This window comes from Tachysurus fulvidraco, chromosome 2, assembly GCF_022655615.1.
Source record: "Tachysurus fulvidraco isolate hzauxx_2018 chromosome 2, HZAU_PFXX_2.0, whole genome shotgun sequence".
Taxonomy (NCBI): Eukaryota; Metazoa; Chordata; class Actinopteri; order Siluriformes; family Bagridae; genus Tachysurus; species Tachysurus fulvidraco.
In genome coordinates this window covers 3,353,077-3,375,708 of record NC_062519.1, presented here as the reverse complement: position 1 = coordinate 3,375,708, position 22,632 = coordinate 3,353,077, and the positions used below count along the sequence as shown (strand labels likewise).

The following is a 22,632-nucleotide window of genomic DNA, read 5'->3' as shown; positions in this document are numbered from 1 at the left end:
GGAGTTTTTCCTCACCACAGTCACCTCAGTTACCGTAGGCTTGATCATTAGGGACAAATACAAACATATTTAAATATGTCTAATATTAATCTTGAATATTTGTATAAATCTTTGTAGAATGTTAACCTTTTTGTACTTTTTGCAATATTTCTTATGTTCTGTAAATGTCCAATGTTAAAATTGCTATACAAAACATTTCATTAGAATTTAATCGAATTGAATAAAGCTGAGAGTGCAGGCTACACTGTGTATTGCTCATTTGTACCGGACATTTGTTATTGTCATCCTCCAAGTCACTCACCTGGATGTTGGTTGTGTAATTGTTGTGCACCATCTAGTGGCCAAAACCCAAATTACGCTACCCTCAGTCAGACCTTTCAAAATATAGGAATACATTAAATGAACATAACCTGACATCTTTATAATTCCTTAAATTTAAATAATACTTTAACAAAGTCTCTATAAATAAACAAACAAACAAACAAACAAATAATTAAATAATTAAAACGGGATACACATTTCGAACTTCAAATAAATATGAGCAAATATGACTTTACAGGTTATAAACTAATTGTAGCATACTTTTTTTTTAAAAAATCAATTTCTTAGGGAAAAAAGTTTGTATACATGTTTTTGATTTCCAAACAGAACTAAACACTTTCTGTGAAATTTTGAAAAATATTAGTGTGATAAATTTAAATATGTATTGAAAAAGATTGAAGAATCTGTGAAACAGTAAAAATAATATACATTTAAGCTATTTTGAATATGTTTAGAAAATTGTAGTAAATACAAATAGATTATTTAAAGAACTTTGGGTAATCTGAGATCAATTAGTTTGGCACGATAAGGTGTGCAATCGATTAGTTTGTTAGTGTCTTGTTTTTTCTTCTTTTTCGGTGGTGTAACTGAATATCTGGTCTAATGTATAGATATATTCATATTAAGAAATGCTTTCATGAAATTTGTCTGAAGTAAATAAGCAATTTAAACACGAAATGATAATCGTTCGTATAAAAAGGTTCAAAGAGCCTGATAAGAGATTAGATTAGAATAAAGATTATGTTATATTCTTTTTATTGTCATTCTAGACATATACAATTATACAGTAGAACAAAATAGTGCTATTCAAGATCTTGGTGTAAAGTCCAGAAGATTTGTCTCTCCCGGATTTGTCTCTTCTCGTCCCCGACAAAGCATCTCGAACAACACATCACTAGTCCAAACACTGCAGGACAAGAGACAAAAATACATTACAAGACATAAATACATTACAAGACATAAAATTGCAACCAGTGTGCAGTCAGTAATTGAACATTGTCTACAATACAAGTGTTGCTTCTAAGCAACTGGAAAACTTTATATTAATGATGTAAAGATAGAATGACCCCAGACATGAGGTGAAACCATCAGGGATATCGACATAATTATTGATCAAGTACAAAAATGTGTGTGAGAGAAAAACTACTCAGAGGTCTGCCATCCTCAGAAATATCAATAATAAAAATGTCTAAAAGTTTTCCAATGTTATCAAGACTACAATGAGTGGAGATCGTCAGAAAGGCAGAATTTTGTTTCACCAAAGATTTGGAATCTGCTTCTGAAGAGATTTAAATTCAACCTGAAAAATCAATGAAAGACACATTTGCGGTTTTTAGTAAACTTTACCCAGCACCACTAACATGTAGAACTTACGCCTGAAGTAGGACGAACGGTTCTCTCAGCGATACACAGCTGCGGTCACAGTATTCTGGTGTCCTGAAGATTCGGAGATCCCAAACACAACAGCAACAGCAGCAAGCATCCGCCATTGTGTGACCTTGTGCTTTATTGGTGGAGCACAAAGACAGTTAGGCGTTTCGGAAGCTTACATGCTGAAATGAGATCAGAATTCGGAAAAACAGCGGGATGCAAATCTGGGTTTCAGGACAAATCTGAAAAAAAAAACCACACCCAAAGATTAATATCTCTCATGACATAATTACATAACTCTGTGCAAAATCTACAGTTCATGTTAATTAGGTCTATTATTAGACGTATTCGCTGTCTAACCTAGACTTTGTCCTTAAACTGCCCGTGTGAACCACTCATGCCCGAGCAAGTCCTCGAAGGTTGGGCGCAAATCGGGGTTGAGGTCCAGACACCACAGCATCAGCTCAAAGCAATCTGTAGTCATACGACAGGGCGTCAGGTTTAGATTCCTTTCTCTGTGACCGTTTTACAGTTTTATCATACAGCTATAAGCTTGTTGTGTCAGTATCGACTCACCTTGAGACACACCGGGAATAAATATTAGGTACCCGGATTCAACGTCCTGATCTGATATAAAAGGGAATTCTCCAGTGAGTAAGTTGTACAGGAGGATTCCCAGAGCCCACATAGTAGCAGGAATACCATTATACTCCTTGAGCAATATCCACTCCGGAGGACGGAAAGTAGGAGTGCCTGCGAATCAAATAAATACAAGTAAAAAAAAAGTTTCCTCGTTGAAGTTTCATTCCTTTGATTTTTTTAACCTGCACTGCATCTCGTAAAGGTGTTACCTGAATAATTTGTGTATGGTGTGTCCTTCAGTAAGTCACCACAGCCGAAATCTATCAGCTTGACTTGCAGTGTTTCGGTATTGATTAGAAGATTCGTGGACTTGATGTCGCGATGCAAAACTCCACGCTCACAGCAGTGCTGAACTGCCTGAATCACCTGCAGCATGACGTCTCGAGCCTGGGATTCGGTCAGACGACCGCTCTGAAGCTCAATGAAACGTTTAAGGTCCATGCAGGGCCTGGGCCACTCCAGAACCATGATAAACTCATCGGGCAGGTCAAACCATTCCAGCAGGTTCACTATGTTGCTGCAGCAAGGTGGCTGGGACACCTTCTTCAACAGAGACACCTCCACAGGAAGCATGCCGGTGTCTTCAGTCTGGAATTAGAACACACAATAGATCCCATGGGTTTGGTGTGTATAGGCATAAACTACAGTAAGCAGAGCTGCTGCAAATGTTAATGGTAAGTAAATGGTCATATAATGTGGACCTTACAATCATATACAATCTACTTTTTGCACTAGAACATATAAATCTTTCCATTTTGGCAAAATGTCATAAACATTGACATGGTCATAGACCACAAAGTACTATAAAAGCTACCAGGTATGTAAACAAAAAGCTAAATACATTGGTAATAAAATAAGTAAAAGAATGAGTAAACGATGTACAGTTAAATAATAAATCGATCTATTTACTTACTGTGTGTAAGAGCATATCGTTTCGCTTCTTGTTCACACATTTAATGGCCACCTGTTCACACGTGAAAACATAACTGTTTTTCTAATCGGCTTCATTAGTACTCAGATAGCAAAAAGCTCGCAAGAAACAAACAAACTTGTCATTAGAAATTCTCTTGGTGTTGCAATGGAACATTTACCTGTTTCCCATCTTCCTTACACAAAGCTGCGAACACAGCGCCGAAGCTTCCCTGTCCCAGCATTTGTCCCGTTCTGTACTTCGATGTAAACAAGTCTGTTAAACAGGAAAGATGCTATTTTATTTATCATTTTATTTATTTATTTAATTAATTTTATTATTCTTATCCACAGTTTATTTATTTATTTGTTTTACATACAATTACATATTTATCTGTAGTTCTAGAAATTCTATCTATCTATCTATCTATCTATCTATCTATCTATCTATCTATCTATCTATCTATCTATCTATCTATCTATCTATCTATCTATCTATCTATCTATCTATCTATTTATTTCTCTGTCTGTCTGTCTGTCTGTCTGTCTGTCTGTCTGTCTGTCTGTCAGTCTATCTATCTATCTATCTATCTATCTATCTATCTATCTATCTATCTATCTATCTATCTATCTATCTATCTATCTATCTATCTATCTATCTATCTATCTGTTTGTCTGTCTATCTATCTATCTATCTATCTATCTATCTATCTATCTATCTATCTATCTATCTATCTATCTATCTATCTATCTGTCTGTCTGTCTGTCTGTCTGTCTGTCTGTCTGTCTGTCTATCTATCTATCTATCTATCTATCTATCTATCTATCTATCTATCTATCTATCTATAGGCTGTATCAAAAATATGCTGTCTAACTAACGTGCTAATGGACGTTTCACCTTTAGCAAATTTCAGTGTTGTTTTTTGTTATACTTAAATGTAGATCTCTCCATACAGCACCGTCCATAGCTTACTAAGTGCTTCTAAAATGTTAAAAATGGAAACTCTTCTTCATAGAGTGGATTCTAACGTACTCTTGGGGTCATTGTGCAGGTGTAGACCAGGAAACCAGTTAGCAGAGAACTCCAGGCTGTTTGCCATGTCGAATTTCTCCTGAATCTCAGAAGCCACATCAGAGCTGGTAGATGGCAAGTTCTGTTCTGCTTCTTCATCAGCGTTTGCCTTTGCTTCAGCTAATTTGTCACAGCACAGACGCCGAAGCTCCAGCAGCCACTCGGGTTCCGATCCCTGCTTTAAATCCTTTTGCAGGTTGCACGACAGCTTCACAAGGAAAAGAAACCCGGTGATGGAGTCAACACTGCATTTAAAACCAGGAAACCTAAAATGTGACAATCAATGACAAGTGTATTTACCTTAATAACCCTTCGCAAAAAGGTCCGTTTGAAGCTGTCTGGGAAGAACAGGACTGCCCTAGCGATGGCCTCACAGTACTCAAGCGTGATGTCATTAAGTGTAATCATGTGCAGCCTGCTGGTGTTACACAACTTGAAGATCTAAGACAGAAACACACATTCGTGTTTTTAGAAAAAATGGCTATATTTTCAAATCAGAGCACATAAAAAAGAAAAAGAGGAGAGATATTCCAACCTGGAAGTTGGGCTGGGCGACCCCTGATGTCAGCGACAGCACGTATTCGTATGTCTCGGTTCTCATGATGGCTTCTTTCAGGACTTTAATTCCAAATGGGAAACTGTGCAAATGATATGTTTTAGTTAGTTAGTGGCAAGCCTTGATCACACACACACACACACACACACACACACACACACACACACACACACACACACACACACACACACACACACACACACACACACACACACACAAATACCGGTTGCATCCAACCAGACGAAACTGTTCACGCGAGCCCAGCTCCACTTTCGCCACCACGTAGCAGATATGAGCTATGTAGGTCAGTCCTTTGGAGGCTGCGTACGAAAGACCAGACATGCACATCAGATTCAGTGTCCATCACACAGCCTTACACAGAGTTACAATATGTTCATTCCAGAAAAAAAATGCTCCTATTGTGGAACGTATCCCTACCGAAATCATCTCCCATCTTAATCACAGCCTCTCTGTGCTCATCATCAGGTGCAGAGGAGAATAAGAGTTTTGCGAGAGGAATGCACCAGAGCTTATAGAACACTGCATCGCTGAACTGCAACACAAACTGACATATTAGCCGGTAGGATATTGGCCAAAACAATGTCATCATATACAGACAGATAGTGATACTGAGGTGCCATATACAGTACTGACAATTGATGCATTCTTCCTAATCATGCCGTACCCCTTCAAGAGGATTAAGGCGACTTCGCACATCAAAAGTTTCTGTGAAAGAAATATTATTATTAATAGTTGCAGCAGTAGTGGTAGTGATCAGGGTAAAATGCATGTCTAATCAGCTGCACTGGGTTACACCAGTTACTACAGTTATTTATTCATGCACTGAACACTAACTAACTCTTACTCCGTTTTGACAGCAGAACAATTTCATGATCTGCCAGAAGAAATAAGCCTCAACTCGGAAAAGATCCATGGTATCATGGAGACACTCTTGTGATTTCTTTATGATAAACAATATCAGGTCATTCTTCTTCATTGATTTGCTGCAACAGATGTTACGACACACACATGTTAAACTCCTGACCATATGTTTATTACCGCTTAAAATGAACTTTTAACTTCGGTGTATTTGATGAGAGGAGAAAGATGGTCTCACCTCAGAAGAGGACATGGAAAATTCTGATCAATCACAGCGTTGTAAGATTGATAGTCAGTGTTGCTGTCTGGATCAAAACAACAAACAAAAAAACAAATAAACTAAACATTAAAAACAACCTCGGTTAGGGCTACAGAGTAATTAAGTAACTTTATTCTAATATGAAAGTTATTCATTTTACAGTATTGTTTGTTTTCTATTCCTATAACTGTGAGCAGAATGTGTGTATGTGTGTGTGTTTGTGTGTGTGTGTATACAGTATGTGTGTGTGTATGCGTATTTGTAGGTGTGTGTCTTCATCATTATATGGGTATTGTTTTCTATTTCTATAACTGTGTGCAGAATGAATGTGTGTGTGTGTGTGTGTATGTGTGTGTATTTGTGTGGGTGTATGTCTGTGTGTATGCGTAAATATATGTGTGTGTGTGTGTATGTGTGTATGTGTGTATATGTGCGTGTGTGTGTGTGTGTGTGTGTGTGTGTGTATATGTGTGTATGTGTGTGTGTATGTCTGTGTGTGTGTATATGCGTGTGTGTGTGTATGTACAGTATGTGTGGTGTGTGAGTGTGTATATGTGTGTGTGTGTGTGTGTGTGTGTGTGTGTGTGTGTGTGTGTGTGTATGTGTGTGTGTGTGTGTGTGTGTGTGTGTGTATATGTGTGTGTGTGTATATGCGTGTGTGTGTGTGTGTGTGTGTGTATGTACAGTATGTGTGGTGTGTGAGTGTGTATATGTGTGTGTGTGTGTGTGTGTGTGTGTGTGTGTGTGTGTGTGTGTGTGTGTGTGTGTGTGAGTGTGTATATGTGTGTGTGTGTGTGTGTGTGTGTGTGTGTGTGTGTATGTGTGTGTCCCTACCTGAACCTGAACCTGAAGAAAGAGCTCTAAGTTCAGCACTGCACAATACCATTCCTCAACGTTGTGTAAAACTGTGGAACATTCGCAGTATACAGTAAATGGTTATTCCTTTTAGACAAAGCGATACCATTTCTCACCACCAGATGTCACCAGAATGTTAAACGGCTTGTTAAAATGATTTTATTATATAAAAACTGTAGCGTGATGGGACACTTTGTGAGCGCCATTTTGTATTTCACGGACTCTAAATAAATCTATGAATAAATTGATTATATATACTTACCGAGTCAATAAGATTTCCAGTCCATCGTCTAAAGACACAATTAGAAAATATACAGACGGAACACAGCAGCTTGTGTGCAGCATTTTTAATGCTTGCATGCTTGTGTTTTTTTCCCCAGCTGATATAAAGAATGTGTAATTCTGTTCTGTTACCATAGTAAAATTCTGTTAAACACACTGTTACCATAGCGACGCTTCTACCAATCCTAGCTAGTATCTGCCAAGTAACTTTAAAATTCTGTTCTGTTACCATAGTGAAATTTTGTTAACACACTGTTACCATAGCGACGCTTCTACAACTCCTAGCTAGTATCTGCCAAGTAACTTTAAAATTATGTTCTGTTACCATAGTGAAATTCTGTTAAACAAACACTGTTACCATAGCGACGCTTCTACCAATCCTAGCTAGTATCTGCCAAGTAACTTTAAAATTCTGTTCTGTTACCATAGTGAAATTTTGTTAACACACTGTTACCATAGCGACGCTTCTACAACTCCTAGCTAGTATCTGCCAAGTAACTTTAAAATTATGTTCTGTTACCATAGTGAAATTCTGTTAAACACACTGTTACCATAGCGACATCTGCCAAGTAACTTTAAAATTCTGTTCTGTTTCCATAGTGAAATTTTGTTAACACACTGTTACCATAGCGACGCTTCTACAACTCCTAGCTAGTATCTGCCAAGTAACTTTAAAATTCTGTTCTGTTACCATAGTGAAATTCTGTTAAATACACTGTTACCATAGCGACGCTTCTACCAATCCTAGCTAGTATCTGCCAAGTAACTTTAAAATTCTGTTCTGTTACCATAGTGAAATTTTGTTAACACACTGTTACCATAGCGACGCTTCTACAACTCCTAGCTAGTATCTGCCAAGTAACTTTAAAATTCTGTTCTGTTACCATAGTGAAATTTTGTTAACACACTGTTACCATAGCGACGCTTCTACAACTCCTAGCTAGTATCTGCCAAGTAACTTTAAAATTATGTTCTGTTACCATAGTGAAATTCTGTTAAACAAACACTGTTACCATAGCGACGCTTCTACCAATCCTAGCTAGTATCTGCCAAGTAACTTTAAAATTCTGTTCTGTTACCATAGTGAAATTTTGTTAACACACTGTTACCATAGCGACGCTTCTACAACTCCTAGCTAGTATCTGCCAAGTAACTTTAAAATTATGTTCTGTTACCATAGTGAAATTCTGTTAACCACACTGTTACCATAGCGACATCTGCCAAGTAACTTTAAAATTCTGTTCTGTTACCATAGTGAAATTTTGTTAACACACTGTTACCATAGCGACGCTTCTACAACTCCTAGCTAGTATCTGCCAAGTAACTTTAAAATTCTGTTCTGTTACCATAGTGAAATTCTGTTAAACACACTGTTACCATAGCGACGCTTCTACCAATCCTAGCTAGTATCTGCCAAGTAACTTTAAAATTCTGTTCTGTTACCATAGTGAAATTCTGTTAAACACACTGTTACCATAGCGACGCTTCTACTAAATCCTAGCTAGTAGCTATCTGCTAAGTAAATAGCCTAGAGTCTAGCTTGCTTTAGCAGTTAGCTTTATTATTAGCAGTAATACACATGAAATAAAGATGAAGCTCGGGTAATAAGGTGGTTATTAGTCTGTGTTGTAGCTTCACAGGCAGAAGAACAAGGGAGTTTAAGCTGCTTGTGTGACCTGAAAAAAGAAAACTTTTATAATCTTGATTCTTGAAATACTTCAAGAAGGATTCTAATGTTAATGTCTAATTCTATGTTGTCTATTGTATTATATTATTGTATTTAACAAAAGTCACCATACAATAAAATACAAAAATAATTTGTCCAAAAAGAAACAAATGCTAATTAAATAATAGTACATGACATTATAACCCAGATAGCAAAATTATTTCAGGCTCAAAGTTGGGAAAATTTAAATACAAGACAAATCACAGATTCGTATTAATTCGCTCTTTCTAATATATTATCGTTTCTATAGCAACAGCCTGTTCTCACGTACTCACATGTGAGATGCTCGACGGTATCGAAGCTTAATAATAAACAGACAAAACTAAAACTTGGTCATATGGTGAAGTGGAGATGTCAAGCTGCAAAGCTGCGTGTTTTTTGATGTTGCTGATAAAACCTCTGTTTCTAGCTGTAACATAAGTAATAACAATATCTAGCTTGTTTCATAGATGTTTCACATCGTTAAATGTGACTATAAATGGACAAAAACAATATACAACATCCTGTTCATTAATAGATGAACATTTTTTTAAAATAATAAATTGGTTCCTGTGTTATGAGAAGAATACAAGATTTGTTGTTTCAAGAAATAGAAAATAATCAACACCGATCGTTATTTCCTAGCAAACGTTTTATTTCTAACATCATTGGAGAGACTTTTGGATTTTAGATATTCCATTCTTTGAAGGGTGACACACACACACACACACACACACACACACACACACACACACACACACACACACACACACACACACACACTGATGTCATGCCTTCATGCTTGCACATACATGCCTCGCACTGGTTCCCCTTTGCTCACATACTGCTGCATTGTTCATTGGGAATGGAATGCTCTTTGTATATGGAGAAATTCTCTCTGTGTGTGTGTGTGTGTGTGTGTGTGTGTGTGTGTGGTTCATGGGTGTATTCTGGTAGTCATGAACTTGTCACTCCTAAACTGGGAGGAACAGTATGATCTGAAAAGCTCTTTCTCCACCACAACACTGAGGAAATGCTTGCTTGATCTACTGTATTACTTAAAAACATAATCATTTAATACACACAGAGTTTTTCTGCTGTCCTGAGAACAACCACACCCACCAAGTTCATGCTGATCCTTCTAGATTTTAAATTTCTCCCAGTTGTCAGACAGGCACAGATTTATCAGAATCAAGAGAGGCGGTCCAGTGTCCTTCATGTCGCTCTTCCTCTAGACCACACAACAGCCACCAGTCTGGGAAGGTGAAGGCTGACAAACTTGACCAGTGTCATCACTACTATAATGCTGCTAGCAAACTTGGATAAAATTTCTAAAAACAAAATATATTGGTAGCCACCATTTCGCAATATTACTACTACTACTACTACTACTACTACTACTACTACTACTAATAATAATAATAATTTTAACTGTAATGTTTTTCTTCTTTTTCATCTGAGTAATGAAAAGAAAATGCAGTCAAAAATAAAATAGTGAAAATGATAAAAAAAAATTAAACAAATAAAAGCAGTGACACTAATTTGTAAATGTTTAATTAATAATAAGTGTAAAAAAATAGTGAGGTAACAAAGAAAAAAAAATCAAATCCCATTAAAGAAAGATGTTTAACAGATCCTTCCATCTCTTTGTCACGCGTTATACATGGTACGTGGAGAAGGGTTGTATAATTTGTCACGCAAAATGTTTTCTGTAGATAGTTTCTGCAGAAACAGCCACATGGACTACTTTTGCTCTGTAGCTCAGTGTCTAGCTGATACTTCTATATCAGAATGGGGCAAAAAACCTCGAAAAAAGCTAAAGCTGTTCAGGTGGCAGATGGGAAACCGAATCCATTAATAATTAACTCTGCTGTAATAAAAAGCACATTAATTACCCCAAACCTCCAAAAAAAAAACAAAAAAAAAAAAAAAAAAAAAACCCACACACACAACATTGGTCAATACAGAGAAACTCCAGAGCACCAAAGTAGTTTTATTGATGGATTAAACATCACTGCTTACATGCTACCTGCTTACGGATGTAAAGAAAGGAACAAAAGTGGATTTGACTGAACAGATGAAACTACAAGTAACAGAAATTTCTGTTACAAAAAAATCTCTGCGTCCAGGAGCTTCCACGAAGGCCATCTGCTGTTTCAGAAGATTTTATGATCTTTTTTCTGTCTCTCTGAATGGAGGATCCTCACATAAACCCCTCAAGTGTATTTCCTCACATATGTCCCTGCCTGACTATCAAAGGTCTCTAAAACCTCTCTGAACTTTCTATCACATTTATGTTCGAACATAAAAATTTAAAATTAAACCAACACAGAATTTCTAGAATTAGCTATTTTAACGAATATTAAGATTTTGGGGAGAAAAATGCAGCTGTATTTTTTGAAGTTTACATGATTTTATTGTAAAAGTTGTTGTTACTATATATTTTTAATTATGTAAGACTTTTCCTTGTTTGTATTCATATTTATATTATTTTTGAACAGCACTTTAGGGAATCAGGAGCAGCCGATCAAAAGAACATCTTGGTTTAAACAGCACATTTTTGCTCTCAGGTGTGTCTTAATCACAGTCTGCAGTGTTTACGTTGTGTTTGTCAGACGTCTCTTATCTCGGCCCGTCTCCAGCGTTGTCGCCTGTGATTGAGGATTTCTTTGAGGTCACATCGCTTCACTGTTTACTTCTGAAACCTGCGGCTATAAAGTGTTCTAACCTTTACGTCACACGGTACAGAATACAGGCGATGAGGAGCTGAGCCTCTAAGTGACCACAGTTATAGAGATAAGTTATGATAAGGAAGCGCTCAAATAACCCTTAGATCATTTTTGACACCAAATAAATAAACTGCTCTGGACGTTAATGTTTGTTGTGTTTTGGACTCTCACCCTGATTAGAGATTAGAGATGAACATGACACATTACTTTACATTGATCTGAACCTGATCCAGGTTTGGAGGAGTTTGAGAAAGTGAATGAAGTGCAACTGTGAAGAGACCCAGGATACACTCCTAATCTGATTAAGGACAGGTTTGGGTTTGGCCTCCTCTATGAGTGTGTGTGTGTGAGTGTATGTACTGTATGTGTGTGTGTGTGTGTGTGTGTGTGTGTGTGTGCGTGTGTACGTGTGTATGTTTGTGTATGTGTGTTTGTGTGTGTGTTTGTCTGTGTGTTTGTGTGTGTATGTGTGTGTGCATATTTGTGTATGTGTGTGTGTGTGTGTGTGTGTGTGTGTGTGTGTGTGTGTGTGTGTGTGTGTGTCTTCAGCATTATTTGGGTATTTTCTTTATTCTTTCATGCTTAGTGTTTTTTTGCGAACTGATATAAAAACGTTGCTCAGTGACATACAGTACACACTGTTACCATCTGCTAAGTAAATAGCCTAGAGTCTAGCTTGCTCTGTAGATTAGCTTTATTATTAGCATTAATACACATGAAATAAAGATGAAGTTCAGTTAATAAGGTGGTTATTAGTCTTCGTTGTCTTAGTTTTCGCTGCTTGTGTGACCGACAAAAAACATTTTATATGATCTGCTCAAATTCGCTCATTAACAAGATTCTTTTTTTTATTTATCCTGTGGTCTCTTACCCTGATTCATCTGGAAAAGTAAAAAGAAACATAACCAAACCAACAATAAAACAAACAAACAATCAATCAAACAAACAAACAAACAAAAATCTGAAACATTCATGTTTTCTGAATAAAGTGAACTTTTAGCATTTTTTAAAAAATAAATGTACTGCTGTGGTATAAAAAGCTAAATAAGCATAAATAAAGCAAACAAAAACAAACAACATAAATAATAAATGTAAAAGTTAATGCATCATGAGTTGACATAATTAATAAAACTTGATATAACATTTATTTATTTATTTATTTATTTATTTATTTATTTATTTATTTATTTATTAGGTAGAAACAGGGACAAAGCACAGAATATAAAAACAGTGTTATTTGTTTGTTTGTTTATTTGTTTATTACTATACATTACTTTTTAATCACTAATATTAAAAAGAAAAACTAACAAAGTAACAAAATCTTACTTGAGAAATATAATCGGACAAAATAGACAGAATTCATTTTAAATAGTGAAGTAAATAAACGGTACAGTGCTGCAGACGGCGATGTGTCTAGTGGATCCTGTATAGTGAGACATATGGTTCAGACAAAAGGCTCAGGTTGCAAGATCGGGTCAATACTGCAGGATTCATGCCCTAAAGTGGTAAAAACTCCTTCACTCCTGACCCCCGGATTTCACTTGCTTTTATAATAAAGTGCTTTTTCTCCACAGGCACCATTCAGTTTCAAATCACATCCATTCAGCCAAAATAAACAGGCTTTAAGGAAGCAGCTGCTGGCCGCAGACACAAAGACGAGGTCACGCGTCCCAACGTCCCAGTGATCTGATGGAGGTTCATTTATCTTCCAGCTCATTATTTACCAGTGCAGGAGGCTGAAAAGTCACATCTGATCATTACAGGGAGGAGGAAGAAAGGGAGGAAGAGTTTTACTGTAATGATGATTATATAAAGTTCACGACCGGCAGGGATGACATGATGGTGGTGCTACAGCAAATCCAAACATTTAAAAAATGCTCTTACAGCAAATCCAAACATTTAAAAAAAATACCGGGAATAAATAAATAAATAAATAAATAAATAAATAAAAATTGTAAACGTGATGTAATGTAAATTCTGTTATAACGATTATGTGTCACTAAATACATTTTCAATTCAACAGCTGACATAATAAAACATTTTAAGTCTAAGTTACTATTTCTCTCTAACGTTTATCCCTAATGAAGGTGACGGTGACGGTGATGAGGAAAAAACTCCCTGAGATGATACGAGGAAGGAACCTTGAGAGGAACCAGACTCAGAAGTGAACCTCATCCTCATTTGGGTGACACTGGACAGGAAATAATGTCAATGTAAATAATGTCTTTTCTGCAACAGTTTATAGTCGAGTGGAATTAAGCAACCAAGAGCAGGTCAACTTCATTTCTGAGTTCATTACAGACTTAAAACTAATTCTGTATGTAACTAATAATTTAACACTAAGTCTGAATGAAGAATGTTTACTGATGACGACCTGAGCACAAAGCTGATCGACACAATGGTAGTTTAATTCACAGTGGTGCTATAAGAAGAACCATTTTGGGTTCCTCAAAGAACCTTTCGGTGAATAGTTACTAAGTGCCACGAAGAACATTTTATCTACTTAAAAGAACCTTTTGTGTATTGGAAACCGTCTCTGGATGTTAAAAGTTCTCCACAAAACCACACACCATGACAAAGAACCATTAAACCTTTAGTTTTAAGAGTCTATATTTACATTAAGGTTATGGATGGCAGTATAGCAAAAAAAAAAAAACATTAATTAAGTGCTAATTTAGGGGGCCACAGTGGCTTAGTGGTTAGCATGTTCGCCTCACCCCTCCAGGGTCGGGGGTTCGATTCCCGCCTCCGCCTTGTGTGTGTGGAGTTTGCATGTTCTCCCCGTGCCTCGGGGGTTTCCTCCGGGTACTCCGGTTTCCTCCCCCGGTCCAAAGAAATGCATGGTAGGTTGATTGGCATCTCTGGAAAATTGTCTGTAGTGTGTGTGAGTGAATGAGAGTGTGGGTGTGTGTGCCCTGAGATGGGTTGGCACTCCGTGCAGGGTGTATCCTGCCTTGATGCCCGATGATGCCTGAGGTTCCCCATGACCCGAGGTAGTTTGGAGAAAATGAATGAATGAATGAATGAATAAATGAATGAATGAATGAAGTGCTAATTTAGGTTTAAACTTTTAAACCAATCTACATGTTATACATTATACATGAATCTAATATATGTTCATCTAAACCTAAATCTTTAGGTTCTATAAATTATGCAAAGACCCGAGGATCTGAACGAGTCTCCTTTACTAAATAAAATTTCGAGTCAAGATAAAAACAGAACAGATCAGGAGAAGTGCTGTGATGTTGCCAAGTAAGTATTTATAGGAGCTAATTCACTAGTCTTATCAATTTAATATGTGTAACAATAAATGGACAAAAATAACCAAGAACATTTTTTTATTAAATATAATTGGGTAAATTGCTGTGAGCAAAACTAGAGATATGAACTCAGCTTCACCGCTTCACCACTTGATTATCGATCGTTTTTCCGCTGATATTAAACAATACATATGAATCTAAGGACATTTTTAAAAGAAATATACAGAATAGACAAATGAAGACAGAAGACATGAACTTCTAGTCTGAGCTTGTCTAGAAAATGTGATCAAGACGGAACTGATAGCGAGAACCCGAGGAGCGCTGGCGTTATCTCGCTTTACAGATTCAGACGATTCAGACGAAAAAACAACAAAAGCGTGACTGGCGGCACAAGTGACTCACTTTTATACAGCTAGAAACGAAACCGTGCCATGTCAGAAGTCATACGATACGGCTTACCTTTGTGTCCAGGTGCCCCTTTGTAACAACAGCACCTTTCTTTCTTGAGTCACTGAGAAAATAAACGAGGTTCTGCAGTATAAAGTGATTTATTTAACTGACCGTTGAGAAGCAAACGATGAGGAAATATCTGCAAACGCTAAGGAATCACACCCTGTTTCTAAAACGTCTTGTTAAAAAAAAAAAAAACTTTATACAGAATAACCGGAAAGGTTAATCATGAGGCATGTGTATTAAAGGTAATTTGAGATGTTTGGCTTCTCATGCTGTACCTTCTGTAGAACGGTTCTGTTTGGTTTGTGCTGTACCTTCGGCAAACAGCGGCAGCGGAATCGATCTTTAAACTTTGCCCACATGAAGTGCAAAAGGAAGTCATTTGATTTTAAGAATTACGAGTGGTTCATTTTCTCTAGCAGCAGCTGTGAATGTAATGCAGGTTTAGATTTACGTGTTTCTATAGCAACAACAACTACCAAGTCTTTGTTGCCCAATATTTTGACCACATTGGTGTTGAATTCTCAAATCTGATCGGTCAGTTCGGAAAGTAGTGCCGGCTGCCAGACAAATCACAGGTTGATATTACTGCGCTCATTCGCATATGTTATTGTTTCTATAGTAACATCTTATTCACAGGGATTTGTTTAGTCAACACTTCAAACAATTTGAGAATAATAATAATAATAATAATAATAATAATAATAATAATAATTAGATTTATTGTCAGGTTAATTGTATTGTAATGGTATTGCTGCGTCATCGCTGATGAAATCTCCAGTGACTTTTCAGGACATTTCAATTCAAATAGAAGAAAAAAGCAGAGAGGTTGCTGAAGGAAGGGATGTTTATAGCTTCTGTGATAGCTGCAGGAAGTAAAATAGGAAATATCCTGTTTCTTGAATTTCCCACACATTATAATAACTATAAACAGATTAAAAATGTAAGACTTTGATAAATTGCTGTGTATAAAAAGGGTGTGTTTGTACAGCAATATAATGAGCTTTGTTGTGCTTAGGTGAGTATGTAGATGCACCATGCTGTTGTTGGTTCTTTTTAATCAAAAATAATATTTCACTATAAACAGAAAAGATTGCATTTTAAACATTTCCTGCACAGTATATTTCATATATCTGGCAACCTCACGTGTGAACTCTGGTTTGTGTGCCTGCAGGCGTCACTATTTTGATCGCAGTTCAGGAGTCGAACCTGAGCTGAGAGGTGAAATGCCTGGGCGAGGCTCAGAGCCTTTACAAGTCAGAGCTTCATCTCATCTGTCAGTCCTGCGGGTGGAGGCAGAATCCTGGAGGTGTTAAAGCGCGCGCACTGAAGCTCTGTCTCTCCGTTTCTACAGCACTTTATTTCTAGGTTTATTAAAAACCTCATTGTCTTATGCATTCATCCAGAGCTGCCACTGATTTCTCATCGACTTGCACGTGATTAGACACGCAAATGTCTCGAGCGTGTGCGCCACAGCAGCCGATTCGCACCGCGCGCAAAACCGAGTGGCTGCGCTGCGCTCTTGCGCACCATTTCTCCCGTGAGCCCAGCGGAGTAGACAACGAGATCGTGGTGCTGGCAACCGGCATCGACCAGTACCTGCAAGAGGTCTTTCACCACCTCGCTTACACCGGCAGCAGCGGCAGCAGTGATGTGGTGTCCGAACAGGACTTCCGTTTGCTCTGCTCGGTACTCGGTGTGAGGAAGGAGGATGAGGATGATGACAGAACGCGCGAGGACCGGGACGTGTGTACGGCGCTTTCTCCCGCGCTCAGCTTCAGGGAGTTTCACTCGCGCCTCTGCGGTTTCTTCGCCGTCCGAGCGCAAGACTCGCCAACATCCGCGCGCCTTCCGGTCAGCGTGGAAACGGAGCACGTGGAGCGCGAAATCAGGCTCCGGTGGCCGCGCACGCGGCGAAGAAAGTGTGTCAGTTTCGACTTAAGCCGGGAAACGAGCGCTGGAAACAGGAAGTCACGCGACAGGACGGAAAATCCAACGGAATCCATACAAGCAGGTAAAAATCCGAGGATCCTGAAGATTCATCCGGTGTCATGAATGGTGTCCGGTGTTTTTATTTGTTATTGTTCTACTGTGGTGTATATGATGCGTCACTAGTATTTGCTAGATTTGATAAATAGGATCCACTTGATGCCTTTAATCTTCACTTTCTATTCATCTTCATTTACAAGTTTCTTGCCACAGCAGCAACAATCAAATGCTCCATAAGCCACTTTCCCACTACAGAAGCAGAAGGTTTGTCTGTTTCTGCAACAGAAATAAATAAATAGTTTTCTATTCGATTCGAGTGACGGTCATGAGGAAGACTCTTTTTTTAACACGTTGTTTCACAGTAATTGTGGACATGAATGAAATTGTACTATTTTATGTGTCATTTTTGACTCTTGAACGTTTACTTCATTAACCGCAGGACAGAAAGTTCAGCAGAGGTCCTGGCAGGAGCAGGTGGAGATGGAGAACTGCGGTCTGAGAGAGCTTGTGGAAGACCTGCGTTCGGCTCTCCAGAGCAGCGACGCTCGCTGCATGTCCCTTGAAGTGGCTTTGAAGAGGGAGCGTCTGTACACACCTGCCAGAAACTCTCCACAAATCACTGAAAGACAAACCTGCTTCGCTGGCAGCGAGCCCAAACCGAGACAAACTAAACAAACCAGGCGCACAAAGGACCTGCTCAGAGAGCTAGCGTTGATCCGCGCTTCACGTGACGGCCAGCTGGAGGAGGCGATGAGGTTCAACCAGAGGCTGGAGGAGGAGCTGTTATCTGCCTATAGCGAGGTCAGCAGGCTGGAGGAAACGGTTGCGAGGCTGAGAAGAGAGAGCGCCGAGATCAAGAGGAGGGCGGAGGAGGCACGGACGGCTCTTGCTGCAGGTCTGGCATGGGTCAAAGACATCCAGGATCAGGCGCAGCAAGTCAGGCCACTGCAGGAGAAAGTCCAAAACCTCGAGGTGGAACTGGAGACGATCAGGTAGCTATAATCTGACACGGGGCCTTTCTGGTAATTAGATGACATCCAGTAATACACTGGATAAGAAAAATAAATAAATACATGATCAACACAGTAAGTTGAATTACTATCTATCTATCTATCTATCTATCTATCTATCTATCTATCTATCTATCTATCTATCTATCTATCTATCTATCTATCTACATATAGTTTACTCTCTCATTATAAATCTGATAAACCAGAAAATTTAAACTCCTCTGTCAGATATCATAAAAGTTACAGCTTTTTATCTGATTCTTACAAAGCTCTAATGCTGGACAATCCTTTCTACAAAGTTCCTGGACGGTCTAATGGATAGTGATTTTATGAGGTGTGTCCATGTTTATTTCGAGCACAAGTTATTCAAGGCATGACAATGACTCGTCATAGATCACAGTGCAGAGTCTTGTTTTATGGATCGAGTCTTTAAGGCACTGACTGGCTTTAACGAGCCTTCGTGACCTCACTATATTGAAGAACTTGTCATGTCGTCTCGTGATTAGATTCTCCGGTTAAAATGGTACGTAAATCAACCTACAGACCTACAATTTGGTCAGATTTCCGATTGCTTAAATGATTAATGGGATTTACTCGAATCGTAGCACATTTTAATCCCTAGTTCTATAGCGGGGGGTGCCAAAACTTTTGTACGATTCTCACAATCATCGAAGTACAACCTAAATTTGTGTCTCCACATTTTTGGTGTTAGTTTTTGTGTTTTAACTAGATAAGTTATTCATTTTGGGTAGATGGCTGTCAATCAAACATGCTCATCTGAATATTAGGCCACGCCCATCTGTCACTGTGCATTTGGAATTTTTTCAATATCACACTTGTTATTCCTTGTTGCAAAGCAGTGTCTCTCTCTCTCTCTCTCTCTCTCTCTCTCTCTCTCTCTCTCTCTCTCTCTCTCTCACACACACACACACACACACACACACACACACACACACACACACACACACACACACACTTCCGTTCATGATACACCTTCAGCGTAGTAGTGTGAAAAAAACAAAACAAAAGAATATTCTTTTTTTTTAAATACACCATCAAAGTTTTTCACATTATTACGATAATCATAGACTTTTCTTTTACGAAGTAGCTCAGTTTCCACTAAGAGGCCCAGGAGATCGTTCACGTCTCGCGGATGTTTAGAATATTTCACTGTTGCTGGATATTAATTTGAGCCCTGAGGATAAGGAGGATCAGTGATGAGTCAAGTGATGGGCGTGATCCAGGACAGGAATTACATCGATGAGCACGAAACCTTTTAGGGATGCTCGTTTTCCTTAGAAACGGCTTCATGACAACCGCAACACATTTCAGGTTAGTTTCCTTCTCTAGCCTCTTAGTCATTATCCTTTAAGTCTGACTAAAGCAGACAGACGCTGCAGCGTGTCATTAGCGTATCCTGTTCTAGCACCAGATTTGCTCTGGAGCCTGGCAGTAAATCGAGTGCACACCGCTCCATCAAACTTCAAAGCTGTGCGGTTTAGTCTCCTCCCTCTTCAGTCTAGAGCTCGCTTTCGTTCTGTTTCAAACACCAAAACAGCCAGAGGGGACGATGACTGCAATGACTTCAAGTCAGGATAATATATCTCGCCATGTAACACGTATACAGAGGACAAAATATCCAGGAGTGCAGCGAGACTCTGTGAGAGACGAAGTGAAAAATAAAACACTTGGGGGTCGTGATGTCACAAAGCCGTTTCTGCTACTAGCCTGAAATGTATGTTCTAATAAAATCCCTATAAAGTGCTTTATTACTTTTATATTTCAGGGTTAAAAAAAAACACACATCTAAATAGAAGTCTAATATCAATCTGAATCTCTTATGTGTGTGTGTGTGTGGGGAGGGGGGCACGGTGGCTTAGTGGTTAGCATGTTTGCCTCACACCTCCAGGGTTGGGGGTTCGATTCCCACCTCCGCCTTGTGTGTGTGGAGTTTCCATGTTCTCCCCGTGCCTTGGTGGGTTTCCTCCGGGTACTCCGGTTTCCTCCCCCGGTCCAAAGACATGCATGGTAGGTTGATTGGCATCTCTGGAAAATTGTCCGTAGTGTGTGAGTGTGTGAGTGAATGAGAGTGTGTGTGCCCTGTGATGGGTTGGCACTCCGTCCAGGGTGTATCCTGCCTCGATGCCCGATGACGCCTGAGAGAGGCACAGGCTCCCCGTGACCCGAGAAGTTCGGATAAGCGGAAAATGAATGAATCTCTTATGTTCTGTAAAGCTGCTTTGAGACAATCTCCATTGTTAAAAGCGCTATACAAGTTTCAACTGAATCGACTCGAATCGAATTTTATACAGCATCAACAACACATTGTACTTTTTATACGTTTATAATGAACACTGTGGATCGTCTGTTAAAAAAAAAAAAAAGAAGCTATCTCTTGTTGATAACGTGTCTTTTTCTCTCCGACTCTAGCACCCGATCTGCCGTTACTGAAAAATCTTTTGACCAATCGCAATCCAGAATAAATAGAATATATAAAGTTGAAAAGTCGATAAAAGAAATTCCAGTCTTCACGAAGCGGTCGGGAAAAAGATTTGACGCCTTTTTAACTCCATGTGTACTGTGATTACTGATCCACCCAAACACCTGAGGCTGTGATTAATTAAAATCATCAGAACAGCTCAGTGATGGTGTAATGTTCATTCCTTTCCTAAACTGACAAGTTTCAGCCTGCGGCATCCCTTAGTGTTTACCCTGACAACACACAGCGCTGTATCGTGACTTACACACTTACACACACCAACTGCACTGCTTAATATATAAGATGTGACTTTAGATGTGACTCTAAAGCAGTGACTCTAGTTAGCATGTTCGCCTCACACCTCCGGGGTCGGGGGTTCGATTCCCACCTCCGCCTTGTGTGTGGAGTTTGTATGTTCTCCCCGTGCCTCGGGGGTATCCTCCGGGTACTCCGGTTTCCTCCCCCAGTCCAAAGATATGCATGGTAGGTTGATTGGCATCTCTGGAAAATTGTCCGTAGTGTGTGAGTGTGAGTGAATGAGAGTGTGTGTGTGCCCTGTGATGGGTTGGCACTCCGTCCAGGGTGTATCCTGCCTCGATGCCCGATGACGCCTGAGATAGGCACAGGCTCCCCGTGACCCGAGAAGTTCGGATAAGCGGTAGGAAATGAATGAATGAATGAATGCTTTATCTGGCTCTTTTTTCACTATGTTACCCATAATGCCATACCACTTGCTGATTGTAGATTGATGTAAAGATCTTAGCCATTACATCATCTATACATAAAGCGAGCGATGCAGCGGGGCTTTAATCCTTTAATACTTAACTTCTACACACACTGCGAGAACCTTCATGCTAATCAACACCAACATCACGACTTACAAGCAAAGATAATCATATTTCAGGATAAACATCATGCTGGAGTTTTTCTAAAACGATGCAGAACATAAAACTACTGAAAAGATGATTAAAGACTGTCATGTCCATGTTTATGACTGAACGTCTTCCTGATGTCTCACTCCACAGTGGTGTTACTATGAAGCTGATATGAAAGTAAACAGGACTTTAATAATGTGTAGAGTTTCATCACTGTTTCTGTTTTTCTCTACAACACTAGAAGTGATAGATACATAGGAAAGTTCCAGGTTTATTTTCTCCACACAGATGTTTGTATCTTCAGAGTAAACGTTGAGATCAAACCCATTTCTGCTCTCTGAGATGATCTGAGTGTTTGTTCATCTAAAAATCAGCTCAGATTTATCTTCAGCTCTAATATTCAGTGTAAGATCATCAACAGAGGGAAAAACACACGTCTGAAACACACCGAAAGAACGACAGAGTCCTGAATCATTTTAGATCGGACTCACAGACACAACGTCTTTGGATTATTTATGTTTATTTTGTTGTATATTACACTGAACTTTACTGTCAGTTCTACCTGATAATTCTAAATTTGAATTATTAACATTTAGAAATGTATTTTTCTACAAAATAGAACATTTCAAGTCACAACATTTCCTTCGCTTCTTGTTTTTACACACATTTGGTTTGGTCCCAGATTTCAGTGCGCCTGCAGGACTGAGAGTGAAAGAGGACCCGAACCTCCGGTCGAGTCTGTGGATCCCAGGGTGCGGGTGATTCCCACAGGCAGAGACGAGGCGCTCATCAAAGGAGGTGAGAAAGATCAATTCATTTATTTTTCCCACATTATGAAAGTTTAACTGTCTATTTGTATTTGTCAGTATGTGTAGTACAAATGAATGCTTCATCGTGTTATGGCAGAAGAAGCCCTGCAGAGGGCGGTGGAGGGTCGAGCAGCCTCAGACGAGGAGGAGGAGGTGAAGGGGAAGGAGGAAGGCCAG

General features: G+C 38.9%; 2 protein-coding genes across 6 annotated transcripts in view; one reads left to right on the top strand and one right to left on the bottom strand.

The window, feature by feature from the left end:
• Window positions 1-1,060: 1,060 nt before the first annotated feature.
• Window positions 1,061-7,282, bottom strand: LOC113647844 (serine/threonine-protein kinase pim-1-like). 3 transcript variants are annotated; one of them, XM_027154811.2, is made up of 17 exons: window positions 7,127-7,281; window positions 6,844-6,914; window positions 5,989-6,055; window positions 5,737-5,875; window positions 5,526-5,597; window positions 5,310-5,424; window positions 5,095-5,191; window positions 4,851-4,953; window positions 4,616-4,756; window positions 4,277-4,523; window positions 3,426-3,520; window positions 3,248-3,298; window positions 2,544-2,922; window positions 2,269-2,445; window positions 2,053-2,166; window positions 1,696-1,934; window positions 1,061-1,228 (listed from the first exon to the last, which is right to left on the bottom strand). In XM_027154811.2, the coding sequence occupies exons 2-15, from the start codon at window positions 6,893-6,895 to the stop codon at window positions 2,066-2,068; spliced, it is 1,836 nt and encodes a 611-aa protein (XP_027010612.1). In that variant the 5' UTR covers window positions 6,896-6,914; window positions 7,127-7,281; the 3' UTR covers window positions 1,061-1,228; window positions 1,696-1,934; window positions 2,053-2,065. The 3 variants fall into 3 exon arrangements, with proteins under 3 accessions (XP_027010612.1, XP_027010613.1, XP_027010614.1); XM_027154812.2 differs by lacking the exon at window positions 3,248-3,298 and having other exon boundaries at window positions 7,127-7,282; XM_027154813.2 differs by lacking the exons at window positions 5,989-6,055; window positions 6,844-6,914; window positions 7,127-7,281 and having other exon boundaries at window positions 5,557-5,597; window positions 5,737-5,822.
• Window positions 7,283-16,474: 9,192 nt separating this feature from the next.
• The window catches only part of si:ch211-112f3.4 (EF-hand and coiled-coil domain-containing protein 1), an 8,233-nt gene continuing 2,075 nt past the window's right edge, over window positions 16,475-22,632 (top strand). For 2 of the 3 annotated variants that reach the window (XM_027154833.2, XM_027154832.2), the window contains exons 1-4: window positions 16,475-17,307; window positions 17,722-18,274; window positions 22,329-22,444; window positions 22,553-22,632. The exon at window positions 22,553-22,632 is cut by the window's right edge and continues 56 nt beyond it. In XM_027154833.2, coding sequence (XP_027010634.1) covers window positions 16,746-17,307; window positions 17,722-18,274; window positions 22,329-22,444; window positions 22,553-22,632 — 1,311 coding nt within the window. In that variant the 5' untranslated portion in view covers window positions 16,475-16,745. The remainder of the gene's footprint in view (window positions 17,308-17,721; window positions 18,275-22,328; window positions 22,445-22,552) is intronic. The other variant, XM_047809982.1, reaches the window with a different exon arrangement.